Raw genomic sequence first — 22,985 nt, forward strand, 5'->3', positions numbered from 1 at the left:
GAAAGAGTCCATAGTAGACATAACAGCTGCTCAAAAATGTAAGAAAAACATTTTTACAGTTAGAAGAATAATGGCTCTCAAAGGAAAACAAAAATCTCTTCCGCCATTACCGACAAAGGTAGCTGTTTACTGTGAACACCTGAGAGTGTCAGATACGAAGTTCTGCACTTGACTCTCGGGTGGCTCTGTGACAGAGGTTGTATGACAAAGTCTGGAAAAGATCAAGGAGACCACATGATCTATGTTGTCCTTTTTTATTTCATTTTCATTCCAAAAAAGAGACAGGATAGAAAGAGATTAAAAATCTGATTTCATATTTGATCCTAAAGAAAAAGATATAACTAAATCTGTTCATAGTAACTGTTATATATCTACCATTAAAACTTGGGAATAATGTATTGGCCCCACAATAGTCAGGATCTATATTTAGATCAAGCACTTCATTGTTGGAAAACTGCTGAAGATCACTCCTGCATGTGCCGGGGGCCAGGCCTGCTTTATTTTAACTGGAAAATCTCCTTTACTTTTGCTAAACATTTCTCATCCATGGGAGGCTTCCTCGGGCTGCCAGGCTGCAGAAACTTCTTCACGGTGGGCAGGTTGCTGATTCTGGCTTTCAGGGCCTGCAATACACAAGAGCACAGCCTCAGAGTGGAGGCAAAGACCAAGCCCGTCATTAGCACAAGCCAGGGAATCTGAGACCCTCCTAGACGAGGACCACCTGAGTCTCCTCCATCGGCACCAGCAGGAGGCCGGGAACAGACATCCCATGAGACATGACGATAAGAGCAAGAAAATCCAGCTCAAGTGCATTTTCTTCCCTGTCTTCTTCCCTACACACTAATCCTGTGGATTCATGTCTCTTGGGCAACACAAGAAACAGTAATGTGTCTGCGCAACATCAGGACACATAAAGTCTCCAGTGAGGAAAGGCAAAGATACAGGAAAAGTGGGCAGGACCTGAAGACAGGAAATATAAAAGGTAAACCATGAGGCCAGTCAAAACCAATTTGCCCACCAAGGGAGAGAGAGAAGTGAGGAGGGGGGCAGACTGTGCGGAGAGAAACACAATGCGTGAACGGAGGAGCAGGAGCCGAGGGGAGGACAACTGCTCACAGACTCAGGTGTGGAAGGAGAAGGACACTCCTGGGTAAAGGGAATCACAGAGAAAAGAGGACAGAATCCGTAATAGAACAGAGGCCTGGGAGAGAGGAGCTGATCCTGGGTGCCTCTCATTGTAAAAGACAAATCATCCTCTTGGGGCAGCATCCACTCAGATTGCTTTGACATAAGGAGATTCTTCTCATGCCTCAGACCAGGGCCTAGGAGCTAATTTTGGAGACGGGAGGGCAGCAAAGGCCTGGACAAGAATGGGGACCCAAGAGGCCAAATATTAGATTCCAAGAGGAGAAGTGTGGGCCTTCCATCTTGAGGGCTGTGAAAGAGATCACCTTCAGCAGAGGGAAGTTGGCCAGAAGGCTGGGGTCAAGCTCTTCAACAAGGTAGAGAAGTTCAACCAGATGAATGTCAGCTCTGCTCAGCCTGTTGCCAACCAGGTAGTCTTGTCCGTGGCTCTTTAACACCTGGCGAATTGGAGGAATCACATCATGAACACAGGCAGAGGCAAGCTTGGCCCCCTGCTCCTCCCAGCTCTGTCCAGCCCGCTCTCCCTCCTCTGCTGCCTCACTGGGCAGGTGTGGAGCTCCAGACCTTCTCCACCGGCCCTGAATCCCTGACACAGAGGGAGGAGTGGGCTCTGCTGTTCTTCCCTCACTCCTCAGCTGAAGGCCAGGTTCCCATTTTCTTTTCCCCTTCCCACATCTCTGGGGCTCCCTACTCGCACCATCCACTGGGCCAAGGGCTTAGCACCTGCTGCAACATGTTTCTGTTGGCCCCACACCCTAAACTCTGCAGCCCTGAAACTTCAGGATATGGCTCTTCATCTGTGTCTCTCTGTCTCTCTCTCCACACTTATCTTTCTCCTCCCTCCCTTGGGCAAAGTCTCCACCTTCACGTCAGCCTTCCTCAGTCTTCAGCAGACTATTTTAGAGTCTACCTTTCTCCTCTAGGCTGCTCTCCTCATTTCCTGGTCTATCTCTCTGGCACCTGAAATTACCCCGGGTCACCTCAACTCACCATCCCCTTACAACAATGGCTCTGACTCCTACCCGACCTGTGTCTGTCAATAACATTGGTGGAATATGTTCTAATTTGCCTGCTGAAGTGAATGGGGTGTGACTGCACTGATGTCTGCACCTGCTTTCAAATGCAGCAAAAAATAGTGTACTTGATTGGAGCAGAGAAGGATGGAGACAGATATGATTAAGCAAACGTCATAATTAAAGATTAATTTTTGAATGTAGGTGATTCGTATCTGTCAATTGATAGTATAGGTCTTTCAACTTTTATGTAATTTGAATTATAATAAAACATTGCAGAAAATATGTGATCTTTATTAAAAATATTGCAAACACATGGAAATCATAGACAAAAAGAGAAAAAACATGGCTGAACCAACTGAAGACCACAACATTGTGGCAATTACCCCTTCAGACTGTGTATGCATATAGAAGTAGGGATAAAAAATGAAGAATATATTGAAGAATCAAATGCCATATTGTGATTGTGCATCTATCTTTTATGTCATCACAGGGCTCTTTGATCTCAGAGGACAGATGTCCTCAAACTGCAGTGACTGAGGAGCTTGTCACCATGTGAACCTGCTAAACTCTCAGCACCACAAGGGCCAGGAGAGTGGATTTTCTGATTACTATTAAACTCTTCCCCACGTGAACAGGAGCTGACATAGTAGCAATTGAATGCATATTTGTTGACTGAATGAAAGAATTATTTGATGCTTTATAACGATGAGTGTGTCAGTGTTAATCCTTTTATTTATATGTAAGCCTCGTATATCTCTTACAATCATTTTTTGGTTCCTGATTTTTATTTAGCATGATTTCAGACAGTTTTGATCTTGAAATGTTCTGCTTTCCCTTCAAAGAGAAACATTAATTAAGCTAGTACTATGTGTAATGATGGAAATTTATGTCCTTAGTTTACATGACTTTCCTAAACGTCTAAGCAGATGCCCCCCCAAATTATAGATAATTTTCCCTTAACATTACTTCATCTGTCATTTTCTCTCCGTCCCACCACCCCATCTCTCTTTAGACACATCTCATCCATTCCCTGAAACTCTACCACATTCTCCTGATGGGCAGCTCGTCTCAAGCTGCCCTTTATAAGTTGCCAGAATATTTTCTGATGTGTTGCATTCATCGTGTTCCTCCTGGAACATAACCCTCTGTATGATGTTCTGTGGGATCTGCTCCAGTCTCTAGTGTGGCTCCCAGAGCCTTCCACAGCCCAAGATCCAAGACCATGAAATTCCAGGGAATAGAGAATTGTAGATTGGGTCCTAGTAAATTGAAGTATTGGTGGAAAATAATAACTTGGGTAAAACTGGCACAATTATTCCTCACAGTGGATTTTTGGAAAATGCCTTGAGAGTCAGGATGCTCCATTCACTAGTATTCAAAAGGGCTCACTGGAGGTGAGGGTCAATGCCGCAGGAATGCCCAGGCACTCCTTTTCTTACTCCTCTAATCGCAGTGCCCCCAAGATTCTGAACAGTGCACTCACTTTTTCAAACGCAGGCAAATAACGATTTGCTATTTTGTCTTTCATCTGGGTCATCTTGGCAGCTTGTTCGTTGGGTGGGCTTATGGACCAAAAAAGGTACATTTCATTCAAATCTGCCACACCTTCTACGTACATGTCAATCCTGAAAGACAAAAATGACCGAAGTGTCAAATGTCTCCTGCCTTAGATTCTATAGCTGAAAAATGTAAAAGAATGGGGTGTCATAGGTGGCAAATGAATTCACCTCCATTGGTTGCATTTTTATAGGCCAGTCATGGCTATGACTTTTACGTAATTTTCACATTTCATTCTACAACAAGCTATCGTGGTAGATATATGTCCAAAATTTTTGCTATACACATGACCAAATATAAAGTCTCAGATTATGGGTGACCTTCCCTGAGTCACAGGCATGAGAGACTTTGGTGGAATCACTGCAAGTGACCACTGAGACCCTAGCTAGAGTTTGCCAGCTCTGCTGGGTTTGTTCAGTGCACAACTCAGTGTGATTCACATAGCCAAAAACCTGCCACTTAACTCACCTCCAGAGAGAGTCCCTGTCACAACCATCTCAGTCATGTCTCTCTCCCTCTCATCCTCTTACACTACCCAGCCTCACTTATGCCCAATGTCAGCAGATCTTCCAATGACTTCCCATAGAACATGGTTCCACAGCCCTCTCCATGTACTGTTGTCCGACACTGGCCATGTTTGCATTTCTCAAGACCTCACCTAAAGTATCCCCTGAAATGGTGTAATTCCTTATACACATCCCACCAGTCCATGAGCCTGGGTTTTTTTGCTTGTGTTCCAAACAGAGCTTCCTATAAGAATTTCTAAAAATAAAAGCTTTATTGACATATAATTCCACTACCATAATGTCATCCAATTCAAGTGTACAATTTTGTGATTTTTAGTAAACTCACAGAATTCTGTACCATCGCCACACTCTAATTCAGAATATTATCATCCCTCCCAAATGAACTCATATGTGCCTTCACAGGCATTCTAATTCTTCCTTCCCTCCAGCCCCAGGCAACCACTCAACTACTTTCTGTTTCTATGGATAAGAATGTTCCTGAGGCCGGCTCCGTGGCCGAGTGGTTAAGTTTGCGCACTCCATTGCAGCGGCCCAGGGTTCGGATCCTGGGCGCAGACATGGCACCACTCGTCAGGTCACATTGAGGTGGCGTCCCACATCCCACAACTAGAAGGACCTGCAACTAAGGTATACAACTATGTACGGGGGCGTTGGGGAGACAAAGCAGAAAAAAAAGAAAAAAGATTGGCAGCAGTTGTTAGCCCAGGTGCCAATCTTAAAAAAAAAAAAAAAAAGAATGTTCCAGACATTATGTAATGTGGAATCATACAATATGTGCCCTTTGTGTCTGGTTTCCTTATGTAGCCTAATGTTGTCAAGGTTCATCCATGTTGTAGCCTGCATCAGAGCTTCATTCCTTCCCATGGACAAATAATATTCCACTGCATGGCTGTACCACACTCTGTTCATCCATTCATCACTTGATGCATGGTTGTACTGTTTCGACTTTTTGAAAATATGAGCAACATTGTTATGAACAGTTGTATACAGGTTTTAGTGTGGATGTATTTTTGATTCTCTTGGGTACAAACCTAGTAATGGAATTGCTGAGTCTTATGTTAACTTTATGCTTAACTTTTGAACAACTGCCACAGTTCCTTACAGGATTTTAATTTTAATCACGTGGTCCCATCACAACAGAGAGCAGTCTCCCTCTCCCCGATATGGTTGTATCGACATAACCTGGCTGCTTCAGGTCTGTATCCAAACTCTTGATGTAACCCTAGCCGTTTGGGCTCAACCTCTGCTAATCGTTTTCAGATGGCCAGTCCACATAACTGGGTCATAAGATAGGTTCCAAGTCATCATTCTACTAATTTCTGGAACTTAGGAATTAGCTCCTTTGGGTCCTTCCCTAACCCAGCCTTATCCTCTAGACCCTCAGACACTTTGTCCCTTGTCTCTAGCTGTGGGCTGGTGTGCAGCTCCTAAAAGCCTGAACACCTGGAGTCATGACTCCACCATCCTCCCGGCTTCTTAGTTGATCAGAGTTTTCAGATCTCTCTCACTGTGCCCTCTCCATGGGCCGCATCCTCTTCTATAATCCCACTGGCTTGAGTCCACTGCAGGTTTCCTGTCCCTCATCCTCTAAGGTCTCTGCTGTACTGGACCTCATTCTATACCACCTAGGCCATGCTGCTGGTGACCATGATCCCCCTGACACGGTCCTGCTCCCTCAGGGAAGGACCTAAATTGTTCTTATCAATTGTTGATGAAAGAGCAGGAAAAATACCGTACAGGGCTCTCTCCTTGATGTCTTTCCCATAGAGGTTGTATTTGGCGGCAATGTAGTTGAGAATGGCTCTGCACTGCACCAGCTTCATCCCATCAATTTCCACCATTGGCACTTGCTGGAACATCAAACTCCCATCTTTTGAAAGAAGAAAAGGAAAAGTAGAGTGAAATGTTCTATGGATCACACTTTCAGATGAAAACCTGTTTTTTGAAATGACGGAAGATATGAAAGGAAACAAAAAATTACTAGCCAGGAACATTGGAAGGAAACAGCATTTTTACCTCTCTATAATCTTTTTTCTTATCAATCTGCCTTTTACCTTGTCACCTGTTCTTTCATTTATCTTTTATTTCCGCTCCGCTATATGGTAGGTCCCTGTATTTTTTTGTGTTTGATTTCTCTTCATGGATATTTTAGGAAGAGGTTGGGAAGAAGCTGCTACAGGGCCAACAGCCGTTTGCCATTTCAGTTGGGAAGTTGCCAAAATAAGTATATGATGCTGCTGGCATTAAGGCCAGTACTAAGAGAGATTTCTACGGAGGGTGTTTTGTATGCTCTTCAAATCCCACCATCGGATAGTGTGTGCAGAGAAGCCCTGTTTTCCCAGCCACTATTGCAGGCCCTTGACTTTCTCTCCCTCCTCACAGGCTCACCTGGCCTTCCAACTAACCCAACACCATCTTGTTATCTGAGTCTGTAACACTGCTAGGACATCACCTTGTCAAACTCATCAGAAAGAAGAATTCCAGGCACCTACTGGACCTGTTTCTCCTCTTTTACTCTAATACGTGTGTTTAATGTCTTTGGTGATGGCGCTTTAGGATCCTGTGCTGGCACAGCTCAGTCATGGTACAGAAAACCAGGAGAAAGCAAAGAGAGGGATCCACATGGCATGGGGGATGGTCCTAGAGCAAATGCTCGGAGTCATAGCTGTTCCTCGTCCTGAGGGAGTTGCAAGCACTGCTCATGGAGCGCCTGGCCCCCACCCCTCCTTCCATTTGAACCATTTCTCTCCCTCTCCTAGGCACCCAACTCCCAACGTACACACACATAGGCAATGCCTGGGGTTAAAACTTCAAATTATAACTTCTACTAGTTCCTCCCATCAGAGCAATTTAGATACTTGGTCTTACCGTTTCTTAGCTTTTCCAAGTCTTTCGAAGTTTCCAGAAATTCTTCTTCAAACTGGAAAGCAGAAACAGTAAATGAGTTCTTGTTCTTTCATTCCATAGCATTACAGAAGTTTACACTTGAATGGCCCCTGTCTGGACATAATAAGCAAAAGGAAGATTTCTGACCTGGGAGGGCGACAGGAGAGTGTGATCAGGGTGACTGGAAATTTAGATTAGAGCCATCAAGGAAAGAGCATGGGTGGCGGCAGCTAACAGCTCATTCTTGCAGTGTCAATTCACCGCCACTCTGTTTCCACCTCTGTGGATGATCCTGGTCGTTGGGGAGGGGGATGTCACGGAGGTAGGGGACTGGGAAGTTCCTCTAGTTATGGGGTTTTCCTGTCTCAGGAAAACCAGTCTGTCCAGGAGAGATCACAACAGGACATGGTGTGTCCTCTAGCATAGGGTACACCACGGGGCATTGGCCATCTCCGATGCTGTCACCAGGAGGCTCTGCTGTCATTGACATCACTCCTTCCCACGAGGCCCCGCTTACTATAAAATGAGTCCTGGTTGCTGCACAGCTTTAACTCTATGGATTCAGAATATCCTCTCCTTGAAAATTGGGACACACTAGGTTAGAATTCCTAATTGAAGAAAGGAAAAAGAGTTCTCAACCTACTTAAAAACATTTTTTTTAATGAAAAATCTTTGATTTCAGATATGACTGGCTGGATTTGAATGTCATTTCATACATGTAGTGAACTCCAGATGTTAGGCATTTTACTGAATCTTCTCATGTCTCAGTATCCTCCTCTATATAACGAGTATAGCTATGGTACCTACATTATAGTTGTGTGAAGATTAAATCAGTAAGGTATGCAAAGGCCTTCAAACAGTACCATGTATACACTAAGTGTTCAATCAACACAAGTTGTAAGGATTTTTATAAATGGTTGTTGTTTCATCATAGTGTGCTTTTTTTTAAATTAACGCCATCTAACATTGCTGAACCTATACTCCGTCCTTGACCTACATTCAGGATGTAGACCTTGGTGTAGATTCTCTTCTCCTGAGGCAAGTCTCTCTGGTTGGACGAGCAGTCAGCAGCGAGCCCGTCAATCTGACCAGAAGCTCTGAGTGCTTGTGGGGTTACAATACAAATATGAAAATCAGTAACTATATGATCATGCAGTTTACTTAATCGGCAGAATCGATCAAACTAAAAGTCAAAACAGACCGATGTCAAGAAAACGGATCTCAGCGTTGATGCGACTTGGTTCCAATCCAAATTCATGCATTGATGGTGTAAAGCTTGGAAACCTGAGGAATTTTAACTTGTCCAGTGGAAGCATTTATTGTGGATCCACATGACTCCACAGGGTCAGACTATAGAGATAGTGAGGTGTGGGTGCAGAAATTCCTAAAGCACCCAGTTCCAGACAAACATAAGGGGTGGTGGTTGGTCATCAACGGAGGGCAGCCAAGATGGGATGGGTTGGCCAATGAGACAACATTTGTGAGGCTGATGGAGACGGATGGGATGGTGAGGACCAGCCTTTGGGCACAGAGAACCCAGAAGCCCTGACCAAGAGCCTTTGGTAAGTCATGCCCCACCCATCTTGTCAATCAAGCTGATGGAGAAGATGAAGGCTGGGATGCTCTCAGCATCTCCCCTACTTCACCCTCCTGTGCTGAACTCATCCTGCCCAGGGCCTCTGAACACATCCCTGAACCCCACAGCTGAAGCTGGGATACAGGGAAAACGGGTTATGGATTTATAGAGAGAAAATGACCTGGAAGGGCACTATTTGGATGTTTTGTGTCCTTGTTCCTTCATGAAATTGAGAGAGGATCAGGCTAAAGTCCCACGCATCCATGCAGCAATCGAGAAAGTGTAATCCCACGGCTTGAGTAAACATGTTGTTACGAGGCTGAAGGGAGCACAGTAGAAGTTCCTATCACAGGACACCACCTCACCTGAAACAGTTGTTTTCTGCTCCTACCTGGTGGATGAGATCCTCTGAGTCTGTCCATGACTTCTCCCCAGGAAAACCCTCCCAGAGATGCTGGTGCCCCTATCTGGACCGAAAAGTGTTCTTCTCGATGACACCTCTAGAGGCAAGCCCTCAACAGAGTCCCAGGGAAACCTACCAGCTTTCCACTGGGACTATGGCATTTTGACACTGTAAATGCTTGGGTGTCCACCTAGATGCTCCTCCCTCCTTTTAATCACCTCCTTACTAGTGTGCAATCTCACTAGAATGTAAGCTGCCTGAAGATGGCACCCATGTCTGTACTGTCCATCCATGTATTCCCAGGATCTAACAGAGGACCCGGCACTTAAAGGTGCTGAACACATTCACTGATGAGTGAGTGTATGACATCTTTCACTGGCAAATTATTATAATTCACTCTTCCCTATACTACCGGTCATATCTTAAATTTAATTATATTTTATTTTAATGTGAAATATTTTTATCTTTTCATTATGGAAATTTCTAGCAAGCATAAAAATGAACAAAAAAGCACAAAGGTCCCCCTTGTGCCCTTCACCCAGCAGCAATAATTATCAACTCAAGCCAGTCTCCTGTCACCATATGCCCACTACTCTCCCTCATTTGTAGTAATTTAACAAATCAGAAATATGATACATTTCATCTTTAAATAATTCAGTCTGTACCTCTACAACATAAAAATTATTTAAAAAATAACCACACTACATTATCACACCTAAAACATTAACAACTTTTTAATCTTATCTAGTATTCCATGATGTTCCTCTTTCTAAGTACTGAATAAATGTCCTAAATGATATTTTACAGTTTGTTTAAATCCAAATCCAAATAAAGCCCACACATGGTGGTTAGTTACTTAGCTTTATTTTAATTGTTTTTGCTCTTTGATAACAAGAAATTCTAATAACATATTAGGTCAAATCCATTCATCTCTTTTAATCACTGAATTTGTTGTGATGCACAACCTCTTGTCAGGTCATTTAGAAAGAATAGTCTCCTAGCTCATGGGAGAAAGGACTTTGATAGTCAGTTTTAGATCGAGCTTAAGATGACTGAACTCAGAACTGACCTCGACTCCAGCAGCAGCCAGGAGCCACCGGATTGGCTCCATTCGGCCTCGTCCATCAAAGTAGTAAAGCTTGGGCTTCGCTGCCATGATGCTGTCTCCTGGGTTCTCTACACCTGAATGAATGAATGAATGAAACAACACAAACAAAACTGCACTTTAAGATACATGGTTAACAGCACCAACAATGCTGAAGAAGGGTCTGCTTCCTTCCTGGCAGACTTAGAGAGTCCCTAGGATTTTCCTTGGCTCAAATTCTCACAATCAGCAGCCAGCCCCAGGAAACTGCACCAAACCACTCTGCAGTCTCCACTGGGTGAAGTCTGGTGTCTTGGCAGCCTAACAGGTGAGAGTCTGGGGTAAGGATGCATGAGTGGGTGTCCAAAGTGGGGGCAGGATCAGAGAACTAATATTTATTGAAAACCTCCTCCTAATGATCCTGACAGAGTGCTGATCCCTTTGGCTACATTATATCTTTAATCTCCTAACAGCTCCAGGAAATAATTGCTATTATGCGCATTTTTCACTTAATGAAATCGAGACTCAAAGGTTCAACAACACGCCCACAGTTATGCTCCAGGAAGTGATGGACATGGAAATCCACCCCGGACTGAAAGGAGGGTGGAGCTGGAACACCCACAGATGCAGGCCCTGGGAGCCTGTGAGGGCCTTGGAATCAGAGACCTTCCCTGACAGCGAGGAGGTTGAGGAAGCAGAGTTAACACTATGTTTGTTCCAGAGCTAGAATTAGGGCTCAGAGTCAGTTAGCTGTAGCTCCAAAAATGCTAATCCTTTCCACACACGCAGGATGCTGATTCCTTCCTTTTTTTTTTGGAATTCTACATTCTTCCTCTACTTGGTGCGTTTTGTAATCAAGAAAAAAAGGGATGTTACTGCATCAACTTTACAGTACATGGAGAGGAGCCAACATTTGTTCAATGTCTGGCATACAATGGAGGCTCCAAAATTTATCTTCACTCCATCCTACAAAAATCAGCTGAGGTGGAGTCTGTTATTATTCTCACTTTACAGCTGGGGAGACAGAGATTTCTGGAGTAACTTGCCCAATTTGGTGGTGGTCCTGGGACTCAAACTCACTTCTATGTGAAACCAAAGTCTAGGACTCATCTTCTGTATTAGCGTTTTTCAAAATATGCATAACCATCCTTCAATGGATTGTGAAATGCACTTATTTTTAAAATGAAATAGAAGACAACAGAAACTATCTGATGTGCTAAATGGAGACAAGGTGAGCATCATTTCAGGAGTTTCAGCTTCAGTCATAAGTGTGTTGCATGTGTGAATGTGTGCACACTCATTTGGTCACTGTGATGGTAAGAGAGACACTGGTTGTGTCCAGTCAGCAAACTCTGAAAGCCCTTGTTCCATCCCAGGCTCTGTGGGTAGTCAACATAGAAGGGTACCAGAGACTGACACTCAGCGGCTACAACAGCAGACATGCCTGGTTCTCTCATGGGTCTGAGTGGAAGCACACAGGACCCGTTACAAGCAGGAGTCCCAAAGCCAGGACTTAGGGAGGCACACTGGCGTTTTCTCTCCAAACATCAGGCTCTGTTTAGAAAACACTAGGATTCTTCTCACAAAATTTTATTGTTGTGGAGTTTGGGACAAAAATACACTCTTTACCCAATTCATGTATCTCTGAAAAAGTGTGTGTGACTTCAATTTTAGATATCAAAATGTTTTCCATATCCACATCTTTAATGGGGGACTCAATAATTTAACCTTTACAAAGTAAAAAATCCTTTGGAAACATACTCAATCAAGTCATCTTTCTTGTAATTGGAGATATTGGAGTTTGCACTTTCTTATCAAGGATAATGGTGGTGCTATGAGGAACAGAATGAACAGGACACTAAAGCCAGCACTAAGGTGGGCAGTGTGTTTGCTGTGGCCTACGGTTCACTGGGCCAAGTGACTCACACCTCACAGCTCTCTTTCCCTTTCACTGAGGATCAAGTTACAAAGGGAAAGGAATTCTTATCTTGGATAATATTTTATCATAACTTTCTTCCTTATAAGCAGCCTTCTTCACTGTCACTAGGAGGTTTCCAAATGCCTCGTAGACTGGACTAAAGGTTATCATAAAACCTTGCCTGGTCAGGTGACATTAGCAAGATGGCAGAGTGAGCTGTTCCCTTTATCTCTGCCTCTTCAAACTTCAATTAAATGGACATTCATTGATCAATGGAGGATAGCCACACAGCACAATGGCATACCTGAGACCCAGACAGCTATACATCTGAAGGTGGACTGACTACCCTCTGGAGGTGGTGGAGATAGGTGAGTATTCTCCAGGCCCCCACCAGCCCTGTGCATGTATGCGGCTTCTCTCCTGGCTGGAAAACCCATAGCACTGCTGCAGCCCAGAGGGTGGGAGTACACCTTGGTGCAACTGTGGCAACAGGTGACAGCAGCTCTGACCCCCACATGATCACTTTCATTTCGCATCGGAGAGGCGAAAGTGCCACCACAGTCCCAGGGAGGGGCTCAGGCTCTGATCCCATGTGGAGGGCCCACCCACCAATCATAAGTGCCAGTATGACCTAAGAAGAAGCATTGGCAGATCTGCATGCCAGAGCAAATGATTTCCCAGCCCCTGTGATGCCAATAGCATTGCTCTGGCCCTAAAGGTGGGAGCACACCACAGAGGGACTGTGGGAGCAGGTCGTGGCAGATCTCAGCACATGCATGATCACTTTCCCATTGAGTGGGAGAGACTACAGTGTTGCTGCAGTCCCAAGAAGGGGCTCAGGCTCAAACAGGCACAGCTGCCAGGGATCATGCTGTGCTCATAATACACAGCTCCTGTCCCCCCTACCCCCAGTGGTGCTGGGTGGAATCTGTGAACAGTTACTACCACTATTTGAAGGCACAAATATTCCCCATCGAATAGTGTGAAGAGGTGTATTAACACTGCAGGCAAGAAGGGAAAAGACAAACACCCAGACGTCAATCCTGAAAGCACACAAATTTACAATCTGACTGACAGAGAATTCAAAATAACTATCATTAAAAAAAAAAACTCAAAGAGTTACAAGAAAACTCAGAAAGTCAGTTCAATGAAATCAGAAACAAAATTATAAGCAGAGGGAAGTCTTCACAAAAATTATTGAAAATATATTTTTAAAAAAATCAGAAATGTTGGAGATGAAAAACATAATGAATGAGATCAAGAAAATGTGAGAGTCCTTAAATAACAGAGCTAGAATCATGGAGGATGGAATTAGCAATTTAGAGGACAGAAATATAGAAATGCTGCAGGTGGAGGAGGAGAGAGAACTAAGACTCCAAAGGAAAGAAGAAATTCGCCAAGCAATATCCTACTCAACTGGGAAATGCAACATAAGGAATATAGGTATCCTAGATGGAGAATGGAGCGGAGGGCTCATTCAAAAAAATAATAGCTGAGAACTTCCCAAACCTGGGGAAGGAGCTGGAATTACAAGGAAAAGAAGCTAATAGAACTCCAAATTACAACAATGTAAGAAGACATTCTCCAAGGCATGTATTAGTAAAACTGGCAAAAGTCAAAAACAAAGACAAAATATTAAGGACAGCAAGGCAGAAAAAAATAACCTACAAAGGAACCCATATCAGGATTTCAGTGGATTTCTCCACAGAAACCTTAAAGGCTAGGCGAGACTGGAATGATATATTCAAAATTCTGAAAGACAAACAGCTTCAAACAAGAATACACTATCCAGTGAAAATATCCTTCAGATATGGTGGAGAAATAAAAACTTGCCCAGGTAAACAAAACCTGAGGGGGTTCAGCACAACCTTCATCCCCTAGAAATGATCAAGAAGACCATCATACCTGAAAAAAAATGGAAAGGTTGACAAAGCCTTCAGCAAGGAGATAAATGGACAGAGAAAAATCGGAAAATTGCAGCTCTCAATCAGAACAGGTTAGCAAACACTTAATTAGAACATTCAAGATAAAGACAAGGAAAACATCAAGAATACCTATAATCACTTCGTTTTAACCACAAACTCACAGCACAAAACAGAGTAAGTTGTGACAACAATAACTGAGAAGGAGGGTAGGAAAGTGATGGAAGCTGCTTAGGCTAAGGAAATAAGAGGCTATCAGAAAATGGACTATCTCATCTATGAAACCTTTTACACAAACCTCATGCTAACCACTAAAAGAAAATCAGAACAGAGACACAAATGAAAGGAGAAAGTGAGAATATCATCATAGAGAACAAACCACATTGAACTGGAAGTCCCAAATACACAGAATAAGAAACAAGTGAAATTCAGTCACCAGAAAACAAGTGAAAAATGGCAGCATCAAGCCCTCATATATCAAGAATCACTCTAAATGTAAATGGAGTGAATTCTCCAATCAAATGACACACAGTAGCTGGATGGATTAAAAAAAGAGACCCAACAATATGCTGCCTGCAGGAAACACATCTCAGCTCTAAAGACAAACACCGGCTCAGAGTGAAGGGATGCAAGATGATACTCCAAGCTAAACGGAAACAAAAGAAAGCAGACGCTGCCATACTTTTATCAGAATAAGCAGACTTGAAGATAAAAAGGCAAGGAGGGACACAGAGGGACAGTATATAATGATAAAAGGGACACTCCACCAAGAGGACATAACACTTATAAATATATATGCAGCTAAAATAGGAGCAACAAAGTATATAGCGCAAATATCAACAGACCTAAAAGGAGATATTGACAGCAACAAAATAATAGTAGGGCACCTTAACACTCCACTTACATCAACAGATAGATCATCTAGGCAGAAAGTCAACAAGGAAATAATAGGATTAAATGAAAAATTTGACCAGATACACTTAATAGATATATAGAGAATACTTCATTCAAAAACAGAAGAATACGTCTTCTTCTCAAGTGCACAAAGAACATTCTCAAGGATAGACCATAAGTTGGGAAACAAGGAAACCCTCAATAAATTTAAGAAGATTGAAATCACATGAAGCATCTTTTCTGACCATAATGCTATGAAACTAGAAATCAACTATAAGAAAAAAGCTGAGAAAGTGACAAATACATTGAGATTAAACAACATGCTACTCAACAACAAATAGATCATTGAAGAAATTAAAGGAGAAATCAGAAAATATCTGAAGAAAAATGAGAATGAAAATACACCATACCACCTCATATGGGATGCAGCAAAAGCAGTCCCAAGAGGGAAATTCATAGCAATACATGCACACTTTAACAAACAAGAAAAATTTGAAATAAGTAATCTTAAACCATACCTAACAGAACTAGAAAAGAAGAACAAACAAAGCCCAAAGTCAGCAGAAGGAAGAAGATAGTAAAAATTAGAGCAGAAATAAATGAAATGGAAACCAAAAAGCAAAGTAGAAAGGATCAATGAAACAATGAGAGGCTTCTTTGAGAACATAAACAAAATTGAGAAACCCTTAGCAAGATTCACTAAAAAAAAGAGAAAAGTCTCAAATAAATAAAATTTCAAATGAAAGAACAGGGCTCAAGCCCCACGGCTGAGTGGTTAGGTTTGTGCACTCTGCTTCAGCAGGGCAGGGTTTAGCTGGTTTGGATCCTGGGCTTGGATACGGCACCACTCATCAAGCCATGCTGAGACTGCATCCCAATTGGGTAGAAGGACCCACAACTAATAATATACAACAATGTACCAGGAGGCTTTGGGAGAAAAAGGAAAAATAAAATCTTTAAAAAAAAAAGAAATGAAAGGAAAGAAATTACACTACATTCCACAGAAATACAACAGATTATTAAAGAATACTCTGAAAAGCTATACACCAACAATTGGACAATCTAAAAGAAATGGATGACTTCTTACATTCAGAAAACCTCCCAAAAGGGAACCAAGAAGAATTAGAGAATCTGATTAGACCAATCACAAGTAAAGAGACCAACATGGTAATCAAAAACCTCACAAAAAAATAAAAGTCCAGGACCTGATGGCTTTTCTGGAAAATTCTAGCAATCATTCAAAGAAGATTTAATACCCAGCCTTCTCAAACTATTCCAAACAAATTGAAGAAGATGGAACACTTACTAACACATTTTCCGAGGCCATCACCCTGGTCCCAAAGCCAGACAAGGAAATCACAAAGAAGGAAAATTACAGGCCAATATTGCTGATGAACATAGATGGAAAAAATCCTCAAAAGTATTCATAAAACAAGGGGCCAGCTGGTGAAGTACTGGTTAAGTTCGTGCACTCCACTTCAGGAGCCGAGGGTTTGCTGGTTTGGAAGCCAGACACAGACCTACCCACTGCTCATCAAGCTAAGCTCTGGTGGTGTCCCACATACAAAATAGAAGACTGGCAGAGATGTTAGCTCAGTAACAATCATCCTCACCAAAAAAAATAAAAATTTGGCAAACCAAATACAGCATTACATTAAAAGGATCATAGACCATGATCTAATGGGATTTATATCAGGGATACAGAGATGGTTCAATCTCTGTAAATCAATCAAGGTGATACAGATTATTATCAAAAGGAGGAATAAGAATCACATGTTCATCTCAATAGATGCAGAGAAAGCACTCGACAAGATCCAACATTCATTATGATAAAAACTCTCAATAAAATGGTTCCAGAAGGAAAGTACCTCAATATAATAAAGGCCACATATGACAAACCCACAGCCAATATCATACTCAGTGGGGAAAAACTGGAAGCCATCCCTCTGAGAACAGGAACAAGACAAGGGTGTCCACTCTCACCACTCATTCAACATAGTGCTGGAGGTTTTGGCCAGAGCAATTAGGCAAGAAAAAGAAATAAATGGTATTCAAACTGGTAATGAAGAAGTGGAGCTCTCCCTGTTTGCAGACGACAGGATTTTATATAGAGAAAGTCCTAAAGAATCCTTAGGAAAACTATTAGAAATAATTAACAACTATAGCAAAGTTGCAGGGTACAAAATCAACTTACAAAAATCAGCTGCATTTCTACACTCCAACAATTAACTTAACAGAAAGAGGACTCAAGAATACAATGCCATTTATAATCATAACAAAAGGAATAAAATATCTAGGAATAAATTTAACCAAGGAGATGAAAGATCTATACACTGAAAACTATAAGAAATTGTTGAAGGAAATCGATGCTGACATAAAGAAATGGAAACATATTCCATGCACCTGGATTGGAAGAATAAACTTAGTTAAAATGTCCATGCCACCTAAAGCAATCTATAGATACAATGCAATCCCAATCAAAATCCCAATGACATTCTTCACGGAAATAGAACAAAGAATCCTAAAATTTATATGAAACAACAGAAGACCCAGAGTAGCTAGAGTAATCCTGAGAAAAAAAGAACAAAAGGGCAGCATCAAAATCCCTGACTTCAAAATATACTACAAAGCTATAGCAATCAAAACAGCATGGTACGGGTACAAAAACAGACACAGAGATCAATGGAACAGAATTGAAAGCCCAGAAATAAAACCACACCTACACGCAGCTAATCTTCAACAAAGGAGCCAAGAACATACAATGGAGAAAGGAAAGTTCCTTCGATGAATGGTGTTGGGAAAACTGGACAGCCACATACAAAAGAATGAAAGTAGACCATTATCTTTCACCGTACACAAAAATTAACTAATGGATTTAAGACTTGAAGGTAAGACATGGAACCATAACACTCATAGAAGGAAATATATGTACTACACACTTTGACATTGGTCTTAGAAGGATCTTTTCAAATACCACTTCTACTCAGGTAAGGGAAACAAAAGAAAAAAGAAACAAATGGGACTATAGATCAAAAAGCTTCTGTAAGGCAAAGGAAACCAGGAAGAAAGTGAAAAGACAACCCATCAACTGGGAGAAAATATCTGCAAATTGTATATCAATAAGAGGTTAAATCTTCAAAATATATAAAGAACTCATACAACTCAACAACAAAAAAACGAACAACCCGTTCAAAAAGTGGGCAGAGGATATAAACAGACATTTTCCAAAGAAGGTATACAGATGGCCAACAGCCACATGAAAAAATGTTCAACATCACTAACTATTGGGAAATGCAGATCAAAACTACTATAAGATATCACCTTACACCTGTTAGAATGGCTATAATCACCAAGACAAAAAATAAGAAATTTTGGAGAGGATGTGGAGAAATGGGAAGCCTCATACACTGGTGTTGGGAATGCAAACTCGTGCAGCCACTGTGGAAAACAGTATGGAGATTTCTCAAAAAATTAAAAATAGAAATACCATAGGACCCAGGTATGCCACTACTGGATATTTATCCAAAGAACTTGAAATCAGCTATTCAAAGAGACTCACACACCCCTGGGTTGATCGCTGCATTATTCACAATAGCCAAGACTTGGAAGCAACCCAAGTGCCCATCGATCGAGGACTGCATAAAGAAGATGTGGTGTATATATATATATATATATATATATATATATATATAATACACACACAATGGAATACTACTGAGCCACGAGAAAAGACAAAATCGTCGCATTTGCAACAACATGGGGAGACCCTGAGGCCATTATTTTAAGCACAATAAGCCAGACAGAGAAAAACAAACACCTATGATTTCAGTTATACATGGAAGACAAATAAGTAAAGGGACAAAGAGAACACATTAGTGGTTACCAGATGGGAAGGGGGTTGGAGAGTGGCCATAAGGGGTAAAGGGGCACATTTCTATGGTGACTGACAAATAATAATGTACAACGGAAATTTCGCAATGTTTAAACTATTATGACACCAATAAAAAAACAAAAAATACAGGATCTGAACCCAGATTGTCTGGATTCAAATCCTGGCTCTCCAATTTGCTGGCTGCATGAAGAAAAACTTTGCCCGGTCAACAGAAAATGAGAACTAGAGAGATTCGATGAATTGCCAAAGGTCACGCATGTATGTACCTGATTCACACTTACTGTCCAGCAAGTGTGTCCACCCTTGACAACAACCCAGGAAATAGCTTCTAATGTCCTATTTTAAAGATGAGGAAACTGGAGTTCATAGACACACAGTAGCTTCACTGGGCTCAAACATTCGTCCTCGGATGTCAAGCCACGTGATTTCAGGTTTCACTCCCCGGGTGAGACTTAGGCTCTCTCTAGGCTTCTCTCTGAGACTCTTGTTTGGTTTTCCCATTCGGAATCCATCACCAACTAGCGGTTTAAGAGGAGGGAGAGAGGGAACCATGGGATTCTTGAGTTCCTCTCTGTCAGCTGATTTTAGGGGCCTGATAAGAAGAAACATTGATAAAAATGTGCCTTGCTTTTCTTTGACTTCCTAAAACTCTACTGTGAGTACGCTGAGGACCAGCATAACTACAGTTAACCTTAATAGGTGAGAGGGCTTACGTTCCGCAAATGCATGTGTGCATGATAATTCCAGGGGTAAACTAAAGGAGCGATGCTGGGGTCGGGGGGCGGGTCCTGATTACAGTGCTTCTTAGCAGAGAGAAGGGAGACTGGAGCCAAAGCCCAGCTCCTTTCCTCACGAGGAACACAGACCCTGGCAGGTTGTTTTATCTCTGCACCGCAATTTTCTCTTCATAAGATAGACTTCTCTCTACTTTTGAGGACTGTGGAGAAAGTTAAGTGAGATAATGTACAGAAAAATTCATCATAGGGATCAGAAAACCAACTTCCCTCCTGCTCCCAGTTCCTGGGAGATGAGTGAGTTGAACACACCAGGAAGCATACGTGTCTACTTTCTTCTGTCTGTCTGTGTGTCAGTCTGTCTAGTTCTCATTCTGTCTGCCTATCTATCCATCTATCTGTCTATCTATGTCTTGACAGAGCTCCAGTGGGAATAAAATTACACATAGTTTATACATATATATATACACACATATCACCAGACTTCTTTTCAAATGTCATTTAAGGCTCCTTGTATTTAGCTCATGTGGAAAGATTGGTGATCTTCACGGATGACTTAACCTGCATTGCAGGAAGATTTTGGCAAAGGTTCCCGGCTCTGGCAAGTCATTACCCACAGCCTTGCATAGCCCCAAATGCAGCAGATCCCTGGTCCTGCCCCTGGACCCTGCACCCCACATGCCTCTCTCCCCTGGCCCGCCCCACTGCCACTCACTCCCTGATCCAGGCACTCTGGACTCTGTCTTGTGCCCAGGCCCCCTGTGCATGGGTTCCAGCCATTGGAATAGAGGACCCACTGCTTGGTTCTCCAGCTGTTCTCAGCACTCGGGTGGGTCTCCCTGTCTACACTTGATGAAATGATCATGTCGCTCCAGCATCCTCTTGCTTACCTGGAAACGCACACATTCCACTGATCCTTCTCTGACACTAATTTCTGGTTTACATGTAGATGTATTTCCTTATTTAAAAAATTTCCTTCAAACTTCTGCAGCCAACACTGCTTGAGCAGTTTTGGGTGCTGAGAAACGAGGGCTGGTCGGGGACAAGATCCAGCCTGACCTGCTCCCTCACCTAAAGGGGTTTAAGTCTGTCAGTAAAGCAGGTTTGTGGACAACTGACAGAGCACAAAGGGCCCAGCAGGGACTTTACTCTGGGTGGTTCCAACCAACAGTCATGAGTCTCACAGCCAAGCAAGTCAGAGCAAGGTGAGGAGGCTGCCAGGGGAGACAGCTGAGGGGCTGCTGCGTCTGCGCAGGGCGCTCCCGCCTCCTGGGCAGCATCCAGTCCCAGCTCCCTCCTCTCTCCCCACGGGGCTGCCTTCCTCCCCTGCACAGGAGGCCCCGCCTCCCCCTGTCACACTTGCTCTCCAGAGAACCTTGCCTGGTGCTTTTCATCGCCATTGCAGTACCTTCTCCCATAGTCCTAGAGCTTTCCCCGTGGGTTCTCTCGCGTTCGGACTGCTCCGGGACTTTCACATCATCTCCCTGAATCTCTCCGTCTCTCCTGTGTGAGAACTTTCTTTTTTCTCCAAGACTAATACTTATAACAGTTCGTGGCTGACTAATGTTCTGATGTGAATGACTCGTCCCTTCTATCTAGGTGAATTCCTGTGCCTTTTAAGAACTCATTCTACACCCTCTGATTACCTAGTTTTGCCATCAAGACTTTCATGCTGGGGAGTGTGAGAGGTCACGTCATCCAGGGACTCTTAACAGGGGGTGATTTTGCCCCTCCAGCCCCAGAGGACACTTGGCAACCTCTGGAGACATTTTTGGTTGTCAAAGCCAGGAGGGAGGGTGCCACATCCATGGGGTCTAGAGCAGAGATGCCTCTGATTGGAGTGGGGCAATGCCTCGATGTGCATCTTAATGCTTCTTATCCACCCTCAGTCCTTCTGCATTTTACCCAGCTCATTTGTCACCTGCCATGTTATTCCAATAGACACACTGAGTGGATATTTAGCTGGCACTACCTTGTGGTGGACTGAAGTTGCCTATTACATCCGTGTCACCTTCCCAGGATAAAGTTTTGTTGAAAAATACAATTTTCAACAAGAGAGTCATTCATCTCTATCCATTTGCTCCTCTCGTTCGACTCTGCAGCTGCCACCAGCACTAGGATGGAAGCTGATCTTCACATTGTGTTTTTTAACAAGGACAGAGTGAAATGAAAAGAAAAAATGAGAGTCGAGTATTGATGAGACTATCATTTCCTGTAAAATGTGTAAGCAAACCATCACTGGAGATATCTTAAAGGTGTAAACTTTGCAAATTTGAGGAAAATGGACTTTAACACTATTCTCAAGTGCATTCCTTAAAACTAATTAAATGTAGGTTTCTATAATAAACATTTTTTAACTAAACAAGAAAAGACAATGGACAGGACAGCTCCCCAAGACAAAGCATTACTCAGCCCACAATGTGAACAGTGCCAAGACTGAGGTCACCCATTCCAGCCATTTTCAGGGTTTGCCATGAGTTGGTGGGACGCCAGAGAGAGCATAACACTTGCCTGTGAGCTAATCCCAGCAGAGACTGAACTAGAATCTAGTTCTGCTCACCTTCAGACTAGTTTATTCCTGTTATAATCAATCTTAACTTTGAATTTTTACAGCCTACCTAGCATTACAACATTACAGTTCACAACTCTTGTGCGTCAACTCCTTCTGTAGAGAAAGTAACTTCAGCATAAACACCCACATTCCCTCTTGCACAGGTCATATTCTCAGATAGCCTAAAATGGTATCATTCTTTTTCTCCTCCTATCATGTATTTGCTCATATCTGAATTCTCCTGCCCTAGTTTTCAAAATTTTTCATTTTTACATTTCTGCAAAGATGATCCAACAGCAATTGAATAAATAACTCTTGAACTGACCCCAAGAACACCAAGGGGGCATGATGTGAGTCTAAAACAGATTTTTCTTGTGCTAAGGATACAGTTTAAAGTATTTTTGTGATGACCTAGATGTGAGGATGTGAGGCAGGTATGAAGATTCATAATATCAGCACTTACCTTCTGAAATTCTGTCTCCCACTTGGCTCAGCAGCTCAAGGCCAGCCCCTCAGGTGTTCACAAGGTGTTTTTATAATGGAATAACTCCTCCCTCTGGAACGGGTGGAGCCCAGTCAAGGAAAAGCCACTTCTACAGAGTTCAGGGGTTCAGAGTTCATGCGAGATTAGAAGAAAACTGCCAAGTCATTCTCTCACCACAAAACAATTGGTTACTATATTTCTTTTCAAAGTAAGAATTAAAAGATAAGACACAAAATTTCAGCACATTTGCACTCTCTCTGCCTGTCAGTGGGGTATGGCTTTTTGAAGAAACTTACTGTGAGGTTTTCACGAATTGGATGGAAGGACAGAGGCAGATGAGAAACCTCTGCCATGAGCAGAGCAGGAGCTGATGTCAGGAAGGGGCAAGTGGAGCT

General features: G+C 42.6%; 1 protein-coding gene across 4 annotated transcripts in view; it reads right to left on the bottom strand.

Moving 5' to 3' along the window:
* LOC103544337 (glutathione S-transferase A1-like) overlaps positions 1 to 22,746 on the bottom strand; it is a 49,524-nt gene extending 26,778 nt beyond the window's left edge. The window contains exons 1-7 of one of the 4 annotated variants that reach the window (XM_070586205.1): positions 22,570 to 22,746; positions 10,181 to 10,293; positions 7,115 to 7,166; positions 5,984 to 6,116; positions 3,646 to 3,787; positions 1,452 to 1,583; positions 236 to 623 (exon numbers count right to left, since the gene is read on the bottom strand). In XM_070586205.1, coding sequence (XP_070442306.1) covers positions 498 to 623; positions 1,452 to 1,583; positions 3,646 to 3,787; positions 5,984 to 6,116; positions 7,115 to 7,166; positions 10,181 to 10,267 — 672 coding nt within the window. In that variant the 5' untranslated portion in view covers positions 10,268 to 10,293; positions 22,570 to 22,746 and the 3' untranslated portion in view covers positions 236 to 497. Of the gene's footprint in view, positions 1 to 235; positions 624 to 1,451; positions 1,584 to 3,645; positions 3,788 to 5,983; positions 6,117 to 7,114; positions 7,167 to 10,180; positions 10,294 to 20,445; positions 20,675 to 22,569 lie in introns of those variants that run through there. The other 3 variants (XM_070586206.1, XM_070586203.1, XM_070586204.1) reach the window with 3 other exon arrangements.
* Between the last annotated feature and the right edge of the window lie 239 nt (positions 22,747 to 22,985).

The sequence above is a fragment of the Equus przewalskii genome, chromosome 19 (genome assembly GCF_037783145.1).
Source record: "Equus przewalskii isolate Varuska chromosome 19, EquPr2, whole genome shotgun sequence".
NCBI classification, from domain to species: domain Eukaryota; kingdom Metazoa; phylum Chordata; class Mammalia; order Perissodactyla; family Equidae; genus Equus; species Equus przewalskii.